Here is a 15,884-nt window from a genome sequence, read left to right on the forward strand (position 1 = left end):
ACAAAGGGTGAAATACACACACGTACAATTCTATTTTGGGGTCACTACAGGCATGTAAAAATGCCAGAAATTGGCACTGTGGAGGTCAAAAAAAGCAAATCATCTTAGAACAGGGGTCGGGAACCTTTTCCCCTCAAAGAGCCATTTGGCTCACCACCAAATTTGGCTCACCACCAAAGAGCCATTTGGCTCACCCCCCCCCCACTCGCTCGCCCCCCGTCCGCTCCCCTGCCGACTTGCTCGCTCGCTCGCCCTCCCTCCCTCCGCCCGCTCACCCCCCCCCGCGGGCTAGAGATGTGCCCGCCCTGCTTCCTGCAGGGCGGGCGAAGAGGGGCCCGGCGGCTCAGCCTGCCCAGCTGCCGGGAGAGCGCCCGCCCCGCAAGCAGCGGGGCGGGCAGGAGCCAGAGCCTGCGGCGCGGCCTCGCCAGCCGCGGGCTAGAGATGTGCCCGCCCTGCTTCCTGCAGGGCGGGCGAAGAGGGGGCCGGCGGCTCCGTTCATGGAGCCGCAGAACAGAGGCGGAAGAGCCACATGCGGCTCGCGAGCTGCGGGTTCCCGACCCCTGTCTTAGAAGAATAAGGACGGACTGAGAAAGGCAAAATTCAATCAGTAGGATAAATAGAGCTGATCTGGAAAGGATCAACAACCAACCATCAACACAGCAGGGGAAAACTATATAGCAACCTTACACGAGCCACCCTAATTGCCATTCATTTTGTAAAACAGCCAAGGCATAATCCCAGATGAAGGGAAGTGTTGGATTTCTTCCATTGGCAGCTTCTGTCCTCAGTGGCAGAGAGACTCTCTATAGGAAGAGAAGCCTACAAATAAGACAACCAGTCAAAGTTTAAAGACTATAACACAGAGATGACAGGACCCTGACTTGCATGGGCCAGACTAGTCTGATCTCATCAGATCTTAAAAAAGCAAGCTGGGTTGGCCCTGGTTAGCTCTGAATATAAGACCACTAAGGAATACCATAGTTGCTGTGCAGAGGAAGGCAATGGCAAACCACCTCTTAGAGTCTTGAAAACCCTACTGAGTTGCCATAAGATGACCTAGACCTGAAAGAGCATCTTTTCGGATACCTTAGCTCATAATCATTCAAAATAGCACTCTTTTACTGTCCCAGGACTAGTAGTAGACAGAATGATCTATCAGTAGGAAGACAGGCAACCTCCTCTCAGAGGAGAGGTGGAGAAGATCTTGGGTGTGAGTTCACAAAGTGAACAATACAGCAAACCAGATTTTTTTTACTTTCTCTTGTAGAGCATATCACCACAGAGGATAGATGACTGAATCTCAAGAATTTTTGGCAAATTTAATTACCAGAGGTTTGTTTTTAGTAGGAAAGGCCAAAGTATTTGGCATCTTGAGAGAGAAAAACTATGTACACAACCCTGAGACACCATGTTATTTGAAGGCGGGGAAGATAAGGTGACTCTTAAGGATACAATAGCAAGCCTGTTGTTCCTTGTAGAGTGTTGTCAACTGGACTAAAGAATTCATAGCCTCTCTGTGGAGCAACCATAACAACTAGTTTCTTTTCTTTTTCACTAATTCCTAGCATGTTCTTTTCTTTTTCATGAATTCCTAGCATGGATGATGGCAGTGTAAAAAGACTGTCCTAGACTAAAGGAACAGATTTGTCATGTCCCCCACCAGCTTATGCTGGTGGGTCAAGATACCTTCAAAAGGAATAGTAAAGGGACCATAGTGACCTGTTGATTCACACCTTCAAGGGACAGTGCAGAATAAATTGTGTCCTGCCCAGGCTAACAGATTGTAGTACTCATACTCCACAGTGGCTGAATTAGAAATGAAATGCTATTTAACCTGCAAGCTATCAACAGCAATAGAGATGACCAGTGGAATCATGCATATCTTTGCTAAAGGATTATAATAGAGGCTCTAACTGTCAGGGTCTGTTCCCCTGTTGTGGATGATAGTGAGGATGATAGCCTGTTATGCCGGTCTTTTGACTCAGCAAGACCTAGCCGCAGCAACTCACTGGAGGATGAGGAACCAGCTGCGGCCACACCGGCCTCTGATGGCCTTACAGATCTAGGGCCAGCTCAGCCAGCACCCCCAGAACAGGCCCAGAGCTCACCTCCAGCCCCCACCCAGCTTGCAGTCCTCCTAGTTCCCCTACCCCGCTAGAGCAGCACCGGCAATGGCTGCAACAGGACCTGACAGAGCGCCGGCGATCAGCTAGACTGGCTAGACTGGCTGTGAGTGCTCACAGTCTCAGCACCCTAAGCAAGATGTGAGTGCTCACAGACTGGTCTCCCTGAAGCTTGGCAATTAGTCCCACATGGATAAAAAGGGCTGGTTGCTGCTTCATGCCTTTGCAGACACAACAGCTCATATTGATGGTGAAGCAAGTTTTCAGACAGAATGGCTTTTGAACCTGGGCCTCCCAGATCCTAGCCCACCACTCTAACCAAACTGGCTTGTATTACAGATGGTTTCACATAACAGTGACTCCAGAGACAGTCTGAGCCCAGTTGAAATATGAACTCCACCCCAGAAGCAGCAGATTAAGAACCCTGGGGAGAGTCGGCACTATTCCCTAGTAGGAAGAATGGAGTGCAGGTATACATGAAACTGGCAGGGAAAAATTGCTTACAAAAGGATATGGCTTACAGGTGCATGTTTATCTTTTCTATTGAAAACAGGAGCAACCACTACGTATAACATAATAACAAAACACTAACAAAACCCAAAATGGAAGTTAACTTAAAATAAAACAAAACACCACTGGGTTCTTCAAAGAACAGTCTGGCTTAGACTTAGGACAGAAGGCCCACAATGAGGGGCCCAACCATTCACAGGGCATGGAATTTCAGGACTTGAGAGCTACATCTGAAAAAGACCTCTGTTGCACACCCACCAATCTCAACTCACAACCCCATCCAGAGAGGGGGGTCAAATCCGCAGGTTGGAGCTGTACGAGGTTGTGCCAGCGAATTTGCCTTTCACAGAAGTCTTGCCCTGGCAGAAGAATGAACCCACTGGTGGGCAGTTGATGCAGCTTTCCCCAGTGGTGAGATGCAGTGGTGGACATCATGCCAGCATCCCTGTGCCCCCACTGCCACTACCCAGTGTGGTTTCTGTAAAACTGGGGAACATAATCCTTGCTGTGAGCTGATATTAGTGCTCTTGCTACTGCATTCTATACAAACTGAAATTTCTGAGCTGTTTTCAAAATTAGTGCCATATACAGCACGTTACAGCAGTCTAATCTGGATGTTACCAAGGCATTATAACTGAGGCCAGATCTGAAAATTCCTAGAGTGGTCACAGCTGGTAAACCAGCCTCAACTTGAAAAAAAAATTCTCAACAACTCACTCTTGCCATGTATTTCCCAACTAGGACCCAAAAATAGTCTAAAATTGCAACAATTGCAAAACTGCCTTTTCAGGCTGAGCACTGCCCCACTGAGAATGGGCACATCCACAACCCTGGTACCAGGGTAGCTTCACTCCCATAACCAGGCTGCCACACAGACTAAGAAGGGTGCTCTGTCAAGCACTATGCCAGGGAAGAATAAATTTAATGACAGGCAGGAATGATTGAAATACTGGAAGTGGTGGTGGTATAAACCATTTTGAAGATAAACTTCTTGCACAGAAACCCTAGTTACCTCAGACTTCACTTGGAAAATTATAGTAGGATCAGATACCAAGGTTCAAGAATGCAAGGGATGGTAGGTCTTCTTTTTCCAAGGATTCTGTCTAGTTTCTCAGGCTGAACTGAAAAGTATTCATAGGTAGTGGATCAGTGGAAACTTTTGAAACATCTACTACAACTATATTTAATGTGTCAAAATGCCAGGCAACTACTATGCAGATGCCCTCACTAATTGATTATGCAACTTCATTGTTACTTACATATGCTAAAATGGGTGGATTCCAATCAACACATGCAAATCATAATTGCTGTCTGCACCCTTTACACTTGTTAACAAATGAAAATGGTTCTTTCTCCCATCCTGGACATTCCACAGGTATATATACTTTCAGAAAGGAAATCCATTAAAAATTTTAAAAATTAGTAGATCATAATTGTAGCATTCTCACACTGTGTATAATTAAGAAAATTAACATGTTAGCACAAGGAGCACTTCCATGATGCCCAAATATATACTGCACATGATACATCTTGCTTTATTATTGTTTATATATACAAAGATGCATCTTGCATTGCACAATTTGCTACTTCTATTGAGAGCTATCTCATTTCCTCACAACAGCATATTTCCATCGTATCTATCCTTCTTGAGTGAAGCATAGTTTTCCTCCTCTTTCTCTTCACTTTTTGTAGGGTTGCCAGCTCTGGGTTGGCAAATACCTGGAGATGTTTAGACTGGAGCCTAAGGAGGGAAGGATTTGGGGAAAGACTTCAGTGGGGTATGATGCCACAGAATCCACCTTCCAAAGCAGCCATTTACTCCCAAGTGATCACTATCAGTTGGAGATCAGTTGTAATCCCAGAAGGTATCCAGTTGTTACCTGCAGGTTGCCAACACTGTTTGGCCAGGCCAGTATGGGTATAGTATCAGGGCATCTTTGTCTCCTTTCCCTAGTCAGCTGGGCTAGTCTATTCTTGCAAGCTCACTTGCTGCCTGAAAGTAGGCTTCATTTCTAAGTTGGGCACTGGTTGTTAGGATCAGGTAGACGGGCAGAGTCAGAGTCAGAAGTGAGACTTGATCTTTATTTCATTCTGAAAATGGTCCATCTGCTATTGTAGCCATGGGCCTTGGCACATCATGTGCATATGATTTTTTAAAATATTTTTGCAATACTTCTTTTGAATCTGAGACCACTGTAGAGTGCCTTCCATGACCAAAACAAACAAAAAGTTCTCATGAAATGATTCTTTTATATGAATTATATAAAATTTCCAGTGAAGCCAGCCCCTATGCTTTTAATAGTAATGTATCAGACAATGTCCAACTTAATGACGTACAAAGCTTGTGAAATTTCTTTAGCTCTTACAAGAGCCTAACCTTAATGCACAGGGTCAGCAATAACAAAAACAATATATCAAGATAACAATAAAATGCTACATTAAAATCAGTGTATTGGCTAAAAATTTATTAACAATTGCTCTTTCCCTGCCTAATTCTGGTCATCAAAAGCACTCACAAATGAGAAAGTCATGCAGCACCTCCACAAAGCAGCTATGCATAATGAAGAAGATGCCATGACTAATGGGAGGGGTGCAAAAGAGTTTAAACAATATCCTGAGTCCATGCAAAATTCCCAGGGAAGCTCTTTACTACACCAGCATCATATACAGATCAAACCTTGGACTGTTTGTTAGAGCAAAGCCACGTCTGTAAAATGCCAGATACATTGATCATAATGGTGGCTGCAACAATCTCAGTCTAATTTCAAAACCCAACTCTATTCTATTTACTCTGAAACCTTTAAGACACTCCTTGTAAAAAATGCTAATTCTAAAATGAGCAGTTTAAACAGAGCTTAGAAAATAATGAAAATGGCCGCCAAATGCCAGTTCAGTTAGGGGACAACCACAACCCACTCCTATACCAAGTCAAATTCTTCATCCTGATGCTATTCTTACTCATCCAAAAGTCCCATGATGTAAGATTTGGCTGGGAGCAATGGCTACTTCAAGGCAACTGTTTTAATCAGTCCAAGACTGTTTATGTAATAAAACATGACACATAAACAGCATTCATGTCCTGGGATAATTCTCTTCATAATGGAAACTTATAAAAAACTTTGTTCCTTGACTGTAGTTCTCACATTCTATAATGTGTGAAAACGACAACACCTTCGTGCTTCTGTCTCTGCATGTATTTTTAAATGTGTTTTTGTTTCCAATCCCAACCTTTTGGTAAAATCAGCAGCGGTGATTAAACTAGGAGGTAGGCTGAACCTAAAACTATTATACAAAGCTTCCTAACAAAAGAATAATTCGGTAGTGGAATAAGCTGCCAATTTCCTCTCTTGACTAAATAAATGTTTGGTGAAACAGACATCCGTTGAGGATGCTTTGGTCCCAGACAATGTATCTTTTGAGCAGTTAAGTATTTACTTGGCCAGTGCCAAGATAGGAGAAATCCAGGGCCTGTGCACCACATCAAGTTCCATAATGGAAGAACGGCAGGATACCAATATAATAAATGAACAATTCACAATGAACTCTTAGACTAAACTTCATATTGCTAATACAGAAGGTATGTCACTGGGATTAATGCAAGCATCCAGCTTGTCTCAAAAAGCAAGCTGTCTCAAAATATATTCCATTTTTTAAAATTATATCAAACACTTGTTTTTGCCGACAAAATGAAGGAACAGACAACAGTGAAAATATCAACAAACCCTACTTTCAGTCACTCATGTTAACTCTGAAAGGCTCTAGCAATAGCTTCTACAAATTGTCCACTTTGTGCTCTATGAATATCAATTCCATTAACTCTAACCATTTAAAATGGAAAATTCTACTGATATTGAAGGCAGCTACCTGTTTCTTCTCCAGTCCAGTCTATAGGTTTGTAGCTTGGTTCTGCTCTGTTACAGGTATCACACTACAAACCTCAGTAAGGATGTTATTGGCAATTAAAAAGAACAAACTGAACGTGAAAAAATTGAACTGCTAGACCAAATAATTACAGAGAAGTTGATCAAGTTGCTTTCAAATGCTGGCTAGCCAGTATAAGTGGGCCACTCTTGTGGTCTTCCACAGAATTAAGACAGTGTAGCATCCAGAAGGCCTTTCAACTTACATCATCAGTTTCTGTGTTTTGCCTTGCTATCAACTCCTGACTGATTCCTCCAGCTTCCATGCATCTGCAGTTCCTCCTGCACAGTAGACTTTCAGTCTTCCTGTAGGTAGTTCTGCTAACAGTTTCTTTTTCATCCACAGTCAGAGCACACCTGTGACCATGTGGCATGTAGTCTCATTCCAGCCTGATTATTTGGTAAGACCTTGACACTATGTCTTCCTAATTCAGACATCAACATGACAATCTGTTCTTAAGGCGTGAGAATGCATAACTGCCTAATATTTGAGATGGGTACTCTATGCAGAAGCCTGCACATGGAATTCTTTCTTCCCTCCAAAGGGGGAAATTAATGTGATGGCGCCTTCACATATATGTGCATCAGCATGCCCCCTTAGGAGCATGGTGGAAGGAAGAAATGTCTTTTTATCCACCATATAAACAAAGCACTATCCACACAAGTAGTCTGAGCTCGACTTCTGCTAGCTAGAGCGCAACTTTGACCATAATCACTAGATAAAGGTTTGCCATTCCTGTCCTATGCTCTCTTATTCCTCTCCAGATGCTGTTGCTACTTTCTTTGGGCATGGGAACAATCAAGTAGCAGATGCACATTACAATCCTAAACAGAGTTACCCATTTTCCTCAATGGACCTAGAACACTGTAACATTGCTTAGAAATGCAGTGACAAATGCCTATAATTGGAATTTTTCCTTCTTTTTTTGCACAATGGCAGAAAGATGTTCTTTCTTCCAAGCAAGTACTCTTCAAAATAAAAGAGACACATAAGCTTTACATATGATTTCTCGTGTGTGTCTGACTTTCTTTTCAACTGCTGGGAGTACATATGTAAAAGATCTGGAATATAATTTTAAATCTATAAGGTTTTATGGCTATGAAAGACAGTGCTTTCTATTTGTGTCACATGCAGATATATTTCAATAGAACAGCATTTTAAATCTTCCACCTCAGGAGGACTTGAAACTATGGGTCAAATAAGGCTTGCTCTTGTTCAGAAAAATAGTTAATGAAAACTCTAATATCGCAAGGCATGTGGCAAATTTCTGTGCCTATGTGATTCAAACTCATGGCAAAGGTGGTCATGTTGCATTTTAAACAAAAATGTATTATATAAAAAATATTCTCACCCTTAAGTTTCAGTGCTTAATTATATGCACTTTTTATTTTATATCAAATTATAAATTGTGAGTAGTTTTATGAGCTTTCTTAGATGGTCCTTTATTTTGTTATTCTGGAATTTGTATTATTTTATTCCATGATTTGTTAGTGGCCTATGGTTGTAAATCAATCAATCTTCCACCTAATTTTTTTAAAGTATTATTCTGTACATCTGGAAACAGCACTTTTGTTTACATTTTAACTTTTTCTCATAAAACGGGATGCAAGGAAAGCCATGCCTGATGCAGATTTCCTTCATAGACCCCCTCCCTGATCCCTACACCAGGGCAAGTTCTTACTAGATTCATAAATGCTGACTGCCCTCCTTTTATCTTTGCTTCCCCCCTGAAACTGACAGGGAAAGCCAGTTTTAAGGATGCTAAGAAAACCTCACTTATCCATTCCTTTTTCCTGCTTTCATATTTGCTACTGCTGCAAATCCATGTTATTTATTTTATTTTATTAAAAACGATTTTATGCTGCCTTTCCACCCGATTAGGGGCCTCAAGGCAGCAAACATTAAAAAATTTAAATGTTCAAACAATTAGAATACGTTTGAAATTGTAAAACAATTAAATTAAAACATATAAACAAACACCACCAGGAAAGCCAGTCACATCTAGTGGGGTTATGCCAGATGAAACAAAAAAGTATTTGCCTGCTGGTGAAAGACACTGATAATGGGAGATAGTACCAAAGTTTTGGCGCCACAATTGAGAAGGGTCTTTCATGGGTTGCCAGCTGTGTGGATCATCAAGTATCCAATCCAGGGATAATGCAGAATAAGAGGATATAGGGAATGTTTTTTCTAATAAGAGTAAAACTAACAAGTGGCTCTCAAATAAAACCAGATGTATATTGCTGGATCCCCCTTAACAAATGTGTTGATAAGGACTGTCCTGTTGGCAGTGGGAAACAGAACACAAAAGCACCACTTTTTTTTTAAGGCTCAGCTTTGTTGTTTACCTGTAAGGAACAGTTATATGACACCTCTTGAGGCTTTTTCACATGATACAGTTCCAAAGAGGACTCGTGACTGAGAAATCCTTTATTTCCACTGTTTTGCACATGTAGATGTGGGACTTTTAGCATATATTAAAGGTCAAAGAAGAAGTCCCGAGTGGTAAGCTGCAGTACTGCCATCAAAACTCTGCTTATAACCTATCAATCCCAATGGAGGTCTGTTTCCGTTAGCGGGCTGAAGGTTGACTTAGCCTTCCATCCTTCCGAAGTCGATAAAATGAGTACCCAGTTTGTTGGGCAAAAAGTGTAGATGGCTGGGGAAGGTAATGGCAAACCATCCTGTACACATAATCTCCCTAGAAAATGTCATAATGTGACATCACACCATGGTTCAATAGTGATCGGTGCTTACACAAGGACTACCTTTAAAAGCTCAAGGAATGTGATCTTTTATGAAGATAAATATTTAAATCACACAAGCTAGTTTTACTGGCTTTAATTTTAGCACAGATGACGTGGTAAGGATAGGTATCAAAGGACGGTATGTATACGGCTGGGTCACAATAGTTATTTCATTTTTATGTCCTCATGACCTAGTGTTTCCCATGTGTTTGTGAAAGGACAAAGTGAACTGAGTTTACATACCTGCTTTGAAAACACAATGGGGCTTCACCCACATTTGTGAAGGGAGCAGTCCTAAGTCAGTCAACTTAAAAGTCAATCCTATTTTGTTAAACAGGGCTTCGGTGTGCAAAACTGCCATCAAATCACAGCTGATTTATACCAATGGAAGTTTCAATGCAAGTAATTAAGCAGAGATGTTTTGCCATTGCTTTCCTCTGCAAAGTGTTCCTTGGAGGTCTCCCTTCCAAATACAAACCCAGCTCAGCTTCTGAGACCTGACAAGATCGAGCTATACTATATCATTTGACATCCCTGAATAAGACTTACTCCCAGGAAGGTTCTTAGGAGGACAGCCAAAATTATATACGGTGTAATTCTAAGCAGTTACACCCTTCTAGGTTTATTGATTTAAATAGACTTAGAAGGGTGTAACTGTTCAGGATTGCTCTCCTAGGCCGTTTCCGCACGGCCCATTACTGGCGCCCTGGGGACGGGATAAACGCCGTCCCCAGGGAGACATTCGCACAGGCTGCGCTGCTGCAATGCAGCAGTGCCGACCTGACTCCGCTCCCTCTCCCCCAGGGCGGCGTCAAGCCGCCCTGAAAAACAACCCTTTAAAGGGTTGTTTTTCCTTCAACAGCGTGTTCCCGGCGGCGCGGTGCGAACAGCACCGCCGGGAACACGCTGTTTCCCTTCCCCGTTCCACTCACCGTGTCCCCGTCGTCGGCCTGCTGGCCGTCAAAGCCCCGCCCACGCTGTCCTCCGACCCCTGGAGGGGAAGGGGGAAGAGGCGGGGAAGGGGGAAGAGGCGGGGAAGGGGGAAGAGGCGGCTCCATGCGGAGCCGCCGGCCTGTCTGGAGGCCGCCCGCATGCTTCCATGCGAACGGCCTCCGCCTCCACGCCGGCGAGAATTCTGCCGGCGTGGAGGCGCCTCCACGGCCGTGCGGAAACGGCCCTAGTGACTTAAGGTCTGACTTAGCTTGGTGGAACTATGTGCGTAAATAAGTACTTTACAAGAATTTTGTCTGAATGGCTTCTGAGCATTATCATGATGATAGGTCAGCTTCACTGAGGCAGAAATGAACAGTTGGAAGAACAGCCTTAAAGGTTATATGAAAGAAGAAAAACACAGTCAATAGGCTAAGGGGGGGGGGGATGATTACTCCTACATATGTTTACATATCCCTACTGAACTGTTGGATCAGAAATGCATAAGGTTGTTTGAAACAAAAATTACAACTCACAGAAATCATATCATCCAGGTAAACATTTCATCTAATTTGATGATTAGGTGCCCTGCTTTTCTTAGCATTTCTAATGCTCAGTCCCATCCCCCACATAAACACTTTTAGGTCTTCTGGAGCTCCCCTTTTCTGGAAGTTGACCAGATCTCAGATGTGACCATTCTTGAAGGTTTAACCAACAAATCTTCAGTTGGGCTAGTGTTGAGTGACAGGAACTACATGGGTCTACCTGACATAAGAAAACTGTGACCATTTGACATACAGGAGACCCATGTCTAAATAAATTAATTAAGCCAAGTCTGGAGGTAAGTTTTATATGGGCCAATATACTTGAATGCAGATTTCTGTGTCACACCAAAGTTTAACTCTATGTACTTGTTTTGGTTCTTGTACTTAGTATTTATTCTACCAAGTTTGGTAACAGCAGGAAGTGTATATGGGAGAAGCAGTTTTCTGGCTTATGCACTATAGTATCATTTCACAAATACCATGAAGACAATCAAGTGTTTGTCTAAAAGACAAAAGGAAAGAGAGGAGTGATGCTCCAACTGGCATGGGGTTATTTTAGAGATGTCCAGTGGTGCTAAGCTGGTCACAGTTGTACTTCAGTCCTACTGAAATGCATGGAAAAAAATCAGGGCAATATCACAGATATTGGGGCTGCTGCTGAAAACAGCATCATTTTATGGAATTCTTTCTGCCTCTTTCACTTGCTCTCTTATGGGATATCATGTTGTTGAAATGAGTGGCAACAGTCTTCATTCCATACCATTGGCTGTTATTGGTCAGGGCAAGGAGGTCATATCAAGGGAATAAGTGGTACTATATTTGATAAAGGATTGGGGGACAGCTTGACAAACCAGCATTTTCATACCTCTGACAATAGGCAGTGTTACTCTTTTAATGATTAACATAAATGCCATTAACCTCAGTGGCATTTGCTAAATTTTAGATTGGGGTAACAGAATCTGTACCTGTATCCTGTTAGTTTCATATATTAAACATTTTATTCAAAAAGGACAACTGCCCTCTCTATTAAACAATATCAAGCTGATGCCTTCCAAACCAGAGATTACCAGGAAGTTCAGAAAGTTTGAAGACTTTTTGTTCCATATAGGATTCTCTGACTTCCCTATTCTTATCATTCTACAAATATATAATTTAAAAAGAGTAATGCTGATTTCATATATAGTGGTAAACTACAGAAATAGCATTTTGAGTTTCTGGATCATGCTAGCTTTTGCAGCATAAACAGTCTTGCACAGCAGGAGAAGAAAATATGAAGATACTGGCAACAGGGAAGAGATATCTGTTCAGCTAATAAAAATTGGCTATGGAAGGATAAATAGAAAGAGGGATGCTCTAGCGCAGAGGATGAGATGTGTCATTAAGCAATTTATTAGTGACAGCAGTCTCTTTGTTTTTGCAGCCATCCACAATGATGCAACAAAGGAAATGGAGGAGCTGCAGTTATGCATTTGTAATACACTAAGTCCTTGCCCCCCCCCCCCTTCCTAGGCACTGCAGAATAGCAATTGTCCATTCACAGAACATAGCGGATAGTCTACATTTCAGAGCTAATATTTTTGCTAGTCCTAAACTGATACAGTACTTACGGGTCAAGCATAGTTCATTATTTCTCACCAATTTATCCTTTCAAAAAACATAGCCAGGGTGATGCAGTCGATGTTTCTGGGTGTTTCACCTGCTCATAAATGACTTTGAAATTATGATCAAGAATCTAACAAATGGGAAGCAATGCTCCCCCCATCCCCTCAAAGGAAACCGCTTAGTGGAGCTTGCAGTGTAATTAAACCATTTATTATACAATATACCTCTCTGCCATCTTTTAATTAGTGTCAGTCATTGACTGTTTAGGAATACGCATCTCTAAAGTGACCACTTCCTCCATGCGCATGTTGCAACTACACTCCTGAAAACAATGCGAGTTCTGTTTTGAGCCATTGCTCCTGTGTCCTGTACCACATGCAGATCACTTTCATGCTGCAGCCGTCATTCAAGTGAAGGCTACTAGGCTGCTGGGTGATGACCAGCTGAGCGTTCATGGCACCAAACAAGCCCCAAAGAGACTCTTCCAACGAAACTTCCCCTGTCTTCTCTTCAGCTCTGTGGCAAAGCTAGTCGCAAAGATCAAAGCAGTCTATTCTCCTTTCAGCAAAGTTAATGAGCTTTTGTAACTTTGTATGTGGCACTCCAAACCAACTGAAAGCATCAGGGATGCTACTACATGTATGTAGAATAACGCAAAAAACGGAGACATAATATTGCTACACATCTCCACCCCCAGCCTTTTCCCTGTGTCCAACCCCCTCCCCGACAAGATCTGAATTATCTGTTCCGAAACATTGAGTCATTTATAGGGACTCTACTCAAGCCTCCGAAATACTGGACTGAACACAACTGGGGGGAGCGAGAGACCCCTCAATCGCTGAATGGCCATTAAGTGTCACTGCACTTCATTTATCATTTGACTCAATACAGTTAAAATCCACACAACTTTCACGATTCAGGCGGCATAGGACAACAACAAAAATGAAAAGGCGCAATTAAAAATAGTATCTTTAGTAAGAATCAGCAGTATTATCTTGGAACATAAATAATACTGCCTTCTTCATTAACTGTGGCAAAGGTACCTTCTCCCCCTCCCCTTTTCAGAAACATCATCCCACCGCCTGGTGAATTTGCTGTACATACCTCAACCATTAAACAAGACATTTAACCATAGTGGCAAATCGGTGACCCTTGAATGCCGTGAAATCCGTAAGCGGCGCAGCTTGTTCATGAAGAGTTGCACGGAGGGTCCAGCAACTGCATGCAGGATTGGGCAAAATAATTCAGCCAGGTGCACCGGGAGAGGAAAGGACGCACGCACATGTGCTGTGCAAGCGCGGCGGCGGCGGCGGCGGCGAAGATCCCCCGAAGAAGGAGCAGCAGGCAGGACGAGGGACTCGTGCGGGGCGCCTGCACTTTTCCGCCTGGCGAGCGCTTGCTGCAGTCTGCCAGGGGCTGAGCGCGAAGCAGCCTGGCGGGGAGGCGCTGCTGTCAGCGGCCTCGGGCTGGGCAAAGGGGGCCAATCAGCCGCAGCCCTGCGAGCTCGCCGGAGTGGATGGAGCCTTTTCTGTTTATGTTTCCTCGTTTCGCGAGTGACGTCAAAGGGGTTTAGTTTTTCCTCTGCATGTGCTATTAATTTTAAAGGACCGCTACGGGAGGAATGTGACAGTGATTTCGGCAGAGCTTTCTGCCACCCTACTCCGGAAAGCGACCAGAGCTGATAGATATTTTTTTTCCAGATATTCAGATCAGGACGTTTTTGAAGAAGTCAGAGGCTGCTGGACAGATCAGATAGATATAAAACCGATAAGGTCAACCTATGAGGATCTGAAAATGAAGAAGCGTGTTGATAAAAGGTGTAAGTCAGAAAGTTGCAGGTACTTGCTGAAATGGACCTGTACTCTCTCTTGGTCTACAGGAGAGTAATTTAAAGGAAAGTTCAGCGATCTAAGGCTGATTCCACATGGACCAAAAACAGCAATGTGAAAACGGTGTGAAAATGGTTTAATAGGGTTTAAAATGGTGTAAAAGGGTTTATACAGTTCTCACACCATTTTCACACCACTGTTTTTGGCCCATGCAGAATCAGCCTAAATCTTGCTCTGCTTCCTTGCTCTGTTATATTTTGGGTATATTTTTGCACCAGATGTATTTCCCAGGGTATTCCCCAAGCCAGTGAGCTCCATACATTGGATTGTGTTCCTCTGAATGTACTTGGGGTGAACATATTTTTTTCAGGTTAAAAATCTTCATTTGTTTTATATTCCTCATTGCCCCATTAATTTTGGTTTGCCACTTTCTTCTTCCCCTCTTCTCCTCTCTTCCTCACCCTTTGCTGGATCAGGGCCTGCATCTTTGCCAAACCTTCCACCAACCCAAGCCAGAGGAGGATGCTGCAGGCTGACAAGCAGCGACTCTCCCTCTCCCTGCTCTCTCCTCATTCCTCAGATTCTTCTTCCGACACCTGTGATGCCATGTATCAGAACTCCGTGGAAAATACAGTCCTGAGTTGGGAGAAGTGCCAGGGAAGGGAGACAGGAGAGAAATTCTCTGCCTGCCGAGTAGGGCTGGCTGGAAGCAGACCTAGGCCCAGCCTGCACAGCAAGGAGAAGAGAATGATTTCCATTTCAGCTAACTGACCACCTTCCTCCCCCCCCTTTCCCACGCCACCTTGATGTCTAAATTAGGCAGCAAAAGTTGCATAAAATAAGACACATTAATAATGCATTTCTAAAAAATGTTTTCATTGTAAGCTAGTTTAGTAGCTGAAACATACTAGGATCTGGGTGATCGAATTCTCATGCTGCTGTGAATTTTATGGTGATCTAGAACTGTATTATTATTATTTAGACATTTATGTCCTGCTTTTTCCTCCAACAGGGTCCCAAAGCTGCAGACAAAATCATTTCCCCTTTCTACATTTTATCTTCACAACAACTCTGTGCAATAGCTTATACTAAGTGAGAGTGACAGGCCCAAGGGTGACAGCAAACATCCATAGCAGAGCAGGTAGTCAAACACCTTATTTATTTATTTAGATTTTTAACCTGCCCTTTACCAACCAAGTTGAGCTCAGGGCACCTGACAACAATATAACAATTAAAATTATACAGTAATACTATTCACATACAAAAAGTGTCACAAACATCTACAATAACTGGAAGCAGAGTGGGAAAGGAACAACTAAAACTCCAATTAAGAAAAAGGAAATAAAACTAATAAATTCAGTAATAAATAAGGGAGGGAAGAAAGAATGGGAAGGAGGCCAAAAGATGGAATCTGTCACTGTCCTCAACCTTAGCCATTACACCATGCTGGCTCCCAAAATGAAATTCTCGGGATGATCCTGGGTGGGGTGGGGAGGTCAGTCTCAGCGAAGAGCTTTCTATTCACCTCTCCCTCGGACCAACTACGCACATACTGCAATAAGGCAGCAATGCCACAGCACAGCCTACATGAGACATGCGTTACTCCATATTAGCTACATGGATTAAGCAGAGGTTAACTCAATGAGAAATTCTCTGCAAATCTGGAATATGGGGATT

General features: G+C 42.9%; 1 protein-coding gene across 2 annotated transcripts in view; it reads right to left on the minus strand.

The window, feature by feature from the left end:
* Positions 1–13,776, minus strand: part of PDE7B (phosphodiesterase 7B) — a 179,517-nt gene extending 165,741 nt beyond the window's left edge. For both annotated transcript variants that reach the window (XM_048490045.1, XM_048490038.1), the window contains exon 1: positions 13,483–13,776. In XM_048490045.1, coding sequence (XP_048346002.1) covers positions 13,483–13,503 — 21 coding nt within the window. In that variant the 5' untranslated portion in view covers positions 13,504–13,776. The remainder of the gene's footprint in view (positions 1–13,482) is intronic.
* Positions 13,777–15,884: the final 2,108 nt, after the last annotated feature.

Source organism: Sphaerodactylus townsendi, linkage group LG01 (genome assembly GCF_021028975.2).
Source record: "Sphaerodactylus townsendi isolate TG3544 linkage group LG01, MPM_Stown_v2.3, whole genome shotgun sequence".
Classification (NCBI taxonomy): domain Eukaryota; kingdom Metazoa; phylum Chordata; class Lepidosauria; order Squamata; family Sphaerodactylidae; genus Sphaerodactylus; species Sphaerodactylus townsendi.